Here is a 6896-nt window from a genome sequence, read left to right on the forward strand (position 1 = left end):
GAAAGCTATCCCTCTGAGACCAGGAAGAAACTGACTCTCATTAATTATACTCAGCATTGTATTGGTTAGTTAAAAGAAGCCAAACAAAGAAAGAAATGTAAATGAACTGAAAAAGGAAAAGTTCGTGTCATTGGTCATAGATGACAGGTTATGTATATAGGAAATCCAAATGAATCTAGAGACAACATTTAAGTAAACACTAACTTTAGCAAAGTTGCTGAGGTCAGATACAAATATAAATTGTATATCTGTACTTGCAACAAAGAATTAGAAATAAAAATAAAATAAATTAAAATAAGGATACTATTTACAGTGACATAAATGAAATACCAAGGAACAAATCTATTAAAACATGTGCAACACAGCCTCCCTGGAGCCAAAAATCTTTATTACCAGAAGCTAAAATGACTTAAATAGACGGAGGGCTATGCCATGGTCATGTATTGGAAAGTTCAGTATTATAACAATGTCGATTCTCTCCAAATTAATCTATTGAATCAATACAATGCAATAAAACCATAGCACTTTAATTTTAATGTTTCACTAGCTGATTCTAAAATTTAGGTGGAAACGCAAAAGATAAAATACATTTAAGGCAATCTTGAAGAACAACAAATTTGCAAGACTTATGACAAATATCGAAACTTGTTATAAAGCTACAGTGTTTAAGATGTTATGGTATTGGTACAAGAAACAATAAATAGAACAAAATTGACCGGTGAAATAAAATATGAATTCCAGTAACAGATTAGACTTATTTGATCACCTGATTTACAGCAAATCTACAGCTGCAAAGGGAAAGGAAAGATTCAATAAATAATGCCATGTCAATTTGATATTCCTGTGGGAAGAAAGAAATGAAATTTAACCTCTATGTTACACCCTAGTATAGGGGAAGTTTACCAAAGTAGTTGTACTGATTTACTCTCCCACTGGCAGGTTATGGACCACATTGGTAAACAATTTGTAAACAATTGTCAGTTTTGCCTGTTTTAGTTAGGCTTGTATGCAGAGATCAAGGGATGAATTATAGCAGTTACTAACATGTCCTTCCTGATTTTTAGACACAGCGTGCAGAGAAATGATTACTAGGAGGAACAGTGGATCCATGGATCCACTGCAAGATGCCTAGACAGGATTCCATCCCCTGGCCTCCAAACACACAAACTCTATCAGCATTTCTGTCCTGTGATGTCAGAGTCAGTGTCAACAGAAACTGAAAGATTAATTTCAACAGACCTCAAACGACATTGGGTACCCCTTTTCCCCAGGTCTAGAGTTACTCTGATAAGTGACATCATGTCTCTTTGGAGAAAGACTGACTGAAAAACTGTCTATTTTCGGTTGCATTGCAGGGTCCTCCCATAAGAAGACATGGCTTTTCCTTCAATGATAGGTTTGACCGTTGAAAACTGGCTCAGGTATGGAAATTGGATAAGGGACTGTGAATATCCATTGGAGTGCCTTCCCTTGGCCTTCTTTTTGAAACTTCTTGATTATATAGAGCAAATAATACCCTCTTTTGCTGCCCATTTCAGTCCTACTCTATTAAAGGTTACCGCAGACATCTGTGGGTCAGTGACCCTGGGTTTCCATTCCCAGGTAAATGAAAATTAGGAAAATGGTGCCCATCTTGCCCTTGGCAATTAAGTGTTGTTGCCTGGCCTCTGATATTCTGAATCTTTTCATTGACAAATAATACGCTACCCCACCAAAATCCTTAGTCTACAAAGAACAGCCACCACTCAGCTCCCAATGATGCCAGTGTTGCCTCCACTAGAACATTGCTTATTTGTTTTGTGAGAGGAATTTCCTTTGCCTTCTCATAGCTAGCATGTTCTCTGGTTTTAGTTAGTAAATCCAGTCTACCATTCCTAACTCTTTGAGACTTTTGCACCATTTATAATGTAAAGCTGCTCTGGTATCTCCACCTCACTTACTGTGAGTTCCAATGTGTCCAACCTTCAGGGAGTCAGACTAGCAGTACAGTAGGACTGGCTTCAGGCATTTTTGTTAAATCCTGAGTCACTTAAGAGTGGCCCTATATCAATAATCTCTCACTTATTCAGCATTTTATTTAACCCTCGCTCCAGTCGAGCACCCTCACGATTCACATTTTTGTGTTATCTTGATTCCTGCAGTATGTATTAGCTATTTTGCTGAATAATTATTTTCCTTCTATAGAAGAGAAAGTGCTTCCCTGGCAAGACCATGTTGAGAGTTGATCCTAGATGTTGCTATAGAAGCCATAATTTGAGGAGAGGACAGATTTTAAGGAAAATAAACATCATCTTCCAATGCATTTTCCTCAACGAAGACTTTACATATTTTCCAAGTAGGAAGAGGCTGCGATGGTCTAGCAAGGAAGAGTGGACCACCTCTTCAAGTCAGAGAGTGCGGGGGAGTCTAGGGCTCCAAGATTCTCAAGCACGGTCACCCAGATATTTCCATACTATCGTGGAAACTCTGGGCATGCCTCAGAGTTCTTCCACTTGAGGGTCAAGGGAGAAGGGATATTTTTACAGCGATTCATCTCAGTCACTGGATGAGTGCTGCTCTTGAGGAGTTTTGCTTTTAGGAGCTTCTGGCCTGCCTCATAGATGGGCACAGTAGCTTCTATGGCCAGAAAACAAGCCCTTGGTCCTATGTGGCTTCTGGTGTTTGTAAGTGAAAAAGTCAGCTGGTGTACATCACAGCAGGATGAGCGAGGAGGTGTGGACAGGGCGTTGCAGCATCTCCTACGGGCTTCATCTAGCCACAAGGGTCCTAAAAGTGTATATGCATATGTGCATTCAGGAGGGGGCGTATAATGTAAGCTACAGAGAAGCTCTGGCCGGAAATCCCACTGGATTTTAACTTACAGCATTTCCACATTGAGCAGGAATGCAGCTGCCTCCTAAGAGAGTTTGTCACAGAGAAATTCCTAGAAACTTTTCTAGAGACTGTTGACATATTTTATTCTTATGTGTATAAATAATAGAATATATAGATATATAAGTATATTTACCTATATTCTTTATTTTACAGATATATTTATAGAATAAATCTTATCTGAGAAGACGGAATAAATTTGAAAGTATAAGCAATTAAAATGCTCAGTCTTTTTTCTATAATTTTCTAGTCCCTTTCTCTGGAGATAATGAAAGATTTCTGCATTTTGTTTATGAATTTTTATTATATAATTTGGAGGCTATCTCCTCATTGTACTGGTATATTTGTTGAAAATAGAAATGGAGAAGTCTTCTCTTAAACTATGCAAAGGTTTTGGGAAAAGCATGACTTGTGTATCTAGAGCAGTAACTAGAGCATTTAAACTTGGGTTTAAATGAAGTCTTGGGGCCGGCCTGGTGGCACAGTGGTTAAGTGCACACATTCCACGGCCTATGGGTGCGCCGGTTCCCACATATAAAGCATAGGAAAATGGGCATGAATGTTAGCTCAGGGCCGGTCTTCCTCAGCAAAAGAGGAGGATTGGTGGCAGACATTAGCTCAGGGCAAATCTTCCTAAAAAAAAAACAAATGAAGTCTCAACTAGCTCCCCACACTCAATTCCTTCTTTTTTAAAAGAATTAAGAAGAAATTAATATCCACCTACACAGTCATTGTGGGTATAAAATAAGATAATCCGATTAAAGTACTTAGTCCAAGGAAAGGTGTGTATATTATTTTGCATATAATATTTATACACAAAAATATTAACTATTAACATTAAGATATTTTTAGCTCTTTTAGATATTTTGAGTAGAATTAGGAGACCAGGTAAAGGGGTCTCTGGAACTGAAAAATGCAGGAGGCCTAGAACCACGCTTGTAGACCTAATTATTGTCAGAGCTGAGCATCTGAGCCCATCGGGCTACTGTTCGTGCAGCTGCAGGATGGACCCGACTCCTACGACACCCTCAGAGACGCTTCCAGTACCTCTATGGCCCATGGCAAATCAGGGGGTACCTGCAGACTTTTAGAAAACTGAAAAATAAACTAATAGAAAGAAGGTAAAATGTTGAGTTATAAAAAGTGCCACTTTGTGCCATTAAGGGGCTCCGAGATCTGTCAAATTAAGGTTTTCCGTAAAGAAGGCGAGTCAAGGAAAGGTGGGGAAGTTTGGAAAAGGGGCCCAAGTTAGTGGCAAATTTTGAGTCAAGAGAATTTTAGAGGAAATATCTCAAAAATGATAGAAGAAATGACGATGAAACCATTCGTGCTTTGGCTACCAGAGCATTCCTCTGTTAGAAGCAGCTCTCTCAGGACACTGGACAGCCTTTTTCTCCCTGCTGCCTGTCCTGTCTCCTTGACTACAGTATGCCTCACTCTAGGAAGCAGCATGGTCCTGATATCCATAACTCCTTCATTATAATTATTCACAGTTAATTAAAATTTCAATACTTTTTTATTTATTGTTTTTTTACAGAAGAACTTGGTTTTTTTTCGGATGTATGTCATATTTCGAATTCTGTGTAGATTACATCATGTTCACCACCCAAAAAATTAATTATCGTCCATCCCCTCACTTGTGAGCCTAATCACACCTTTCAATACCCTTTTAAATAAGGTCTGCGCAATGCTATCAGGCTCATCTTTATTCCAATCTTTAATCATTAATTTATCATGATAATCTAAAAAAAGTAAACATTTTAATTTGGTTGTGTTCATGATACATATTCAAACAAAGTTAAACAAAATTAGTGCTATTGTAGCAATGCAAATTTTACATTAATATGGTGTATTACTTGGCTGAGGCTTTCACATATTGTGTTGGTTTGATTTTCTGAATTTCGTCATGAGTACATCGTTTCCTTTGATTCGCTGTCACTTGCTTGCTTTGGTAAGCTACAGCTTGGATTTGAAGATTCAATACTTGCTTCAGGTCTTTGGACGCTTTTTACATTACCAATAATCACACTAGTTCCTCAAATTCAATTACCATTTTTATCTTTTTTCGTATAACTTATGTCCTTTGAGAAGAGCTTTTACACTTTCATTTGGAAACTTGTGATTTTAATAATTTCAGCATTATAGATCTATATTTGATTTTCAAGAGTTGCTGCTTTGGTTGTCTTTCATTTAAATTTTGTCTCAAGAGTCTTAATAGCTATGCTGATTTACATTTACACTTTAGGTACACATTTGTTCTGTGAGATATGCTACATGAAGACAGGATCATTGTTGGTTTTATTCTGTGTTTTACTTCAATTATTTAACATGGAGACACTCAGTGAAGACACCTTTAATGAATCCAAGGACTGTTTGAGAAGCTGTGGATAGAATTGTTAAAATGAGCACTATTGCCTAATCAGTTTATTGAAAATCTAATATTTTATTAATATTCACATTTAGTTTTTCAAAAATTTTGTTTGATTTGCACTTTTTGTAAGTCTGGATAAGATGTGGTATTTTTGTCCCTTCTGGAAAACTAACAATCAGAATGAAGAAAAGAGGTTTATTTGCAAGAAGTGACCTTATTAAGTAAGAGAAGCACTAGATACAAGGAAGATTTTGAGAAATTTAATTTGAACGGACTTCAGATTAGGAAGGAACAAATCATTTTAGGAGCTTAATGATAAATGCTTTGGGAAGCCAGTCTCTTACAAAGACTTGAATCACCAACGTTAGCATTCCTTTACTTCTGGGAAGATAAGACAATTCTTTTGATTGAGGCATTGAAGGCTTGTTTTACTTGCTTGTTTCTCAAGGTGTAAATGAAGGGGTTCAACATAGGAGCGATGGAAGTTGTGAGGACTGCCACACCCTTATTAATAGCTGCTGATTCCTTTGCTGAAGGTTTGACATAAACGAAGATGCAGCTGCCATAGGTGACAGAAACAACAACCATGTGAGAAGAACAGGTAGAAAAGGCTTTTTTCCTTTGCTGAGCAGAGGGGAATCTTATGATAGTCTTGATTATGCATATGTAGGAGAGAACTACACAAAGAAGGGTTGTGATGAAGGTCAACACAGCACAGACTATAACCATCTGCTCAACGACCCACGTGTCAGAGCATGAAATCTGCAGGAAGAGAGATACATCACATAGAAAGCCATCAATGACATTAGAGTCACAGAATTCCAGATTTTGGCTCAAGCTAAATGGTGGGAGTATGATTAACAAGCCAGCCATCCAACAGCAAAGGATGAGTCTTCTGCAGACTGTGCTGTTCATGATGGTGGTGTAATGCAGGGGTTTGCAGATGGCAATGCAGCGGTCATAGGACATGGTGGCCAGGAGAAAAAATTCAGTCACTCCAAAAAGATCAGTAAAAAATGCTTGAATGAAACAAAAACAGTAGGCAATAGTCTTGTCACCTACTGATAGGTTATATAAGTATCTAGGAATACAAGTCGATGTGAATAAGATCTCTAAGCAGGAAAAATTTTGTAGGAAAAAGTACATTGGTGTTTTAAGGTGATGATCCATTAATGTAAGTGAGATGATAGCTAGGTTCCCAGTTACACTCAATAAGTAGGTAAAAAATAGAAAAATTAAAAGCAGACCCTGAAGTTGTGGGTCATCTGTTAGTCCCAGGAGAATGAATCTTGTTACTGTATGGTTTCTCATATATGACTTCTGATTTTTGTCCAATCTTCATGAAAATTAGGTTATTTTATTAGAATATAGAGATGTCAAAGTTCAGCAGTGATAAAGAATGACCAAAAAATCAAGCAGATAACTGGTTCACATGAAGTTTATTATTTAATTTGGTGATTGATATTGTTAATGCTGGTGGACTTAGTTTGTAAAGATTCTTTCTGTAGTTTTTGAAGAGAAATTTCTTATAGATCAATTTAACTGTGTCACAATCCAATATTTTATAGATTCTATTTCTCCATTGCATTTTTCCAAATCTATTTTAATGTTTTTGTCTATATTCTGGGTTGGTTTTATTCTGACAGTGCATTAT

General features: G+C 37.1%; 1 protein-coding gene across 1 annotated transcript; it reads right to left on the bottom strand.

Moving 5' to 3' along the window:
* Positions 1-5617: 5617 nt before the first annotated feature.
* LOC124252453 (olfactory receptor 6C2-like) lies at positions 5618-6556 on the bottom strand. The gene has a single exon (XM_046685983.1). The coding sequence runs from the start codon at positions 6551-6553 to the stop codon at positions 5618-5620; it is 936 nt and encodes a 311-aa protein (XP_046541939.1). The 5' UTR covers positions 6554-6556.
* Positions 6557-6896: the final 340 nt, after the last annotated feature.

Source organism: Equus quagga, chromosome 1 (assembly GCF_021613505.1).
Source record: "Equus quagga isolate Etosha38 chromosome 1, UCLA_HA_Equagga_1.0, whole genome shotgun sequence".
NCBI classification, from domain to species: domain Eukaryota; kingdom Metazoa; phylum Chordata; class Mammalia; order Perissodactyla; family Equidae; genus Equus; species Equus quagga.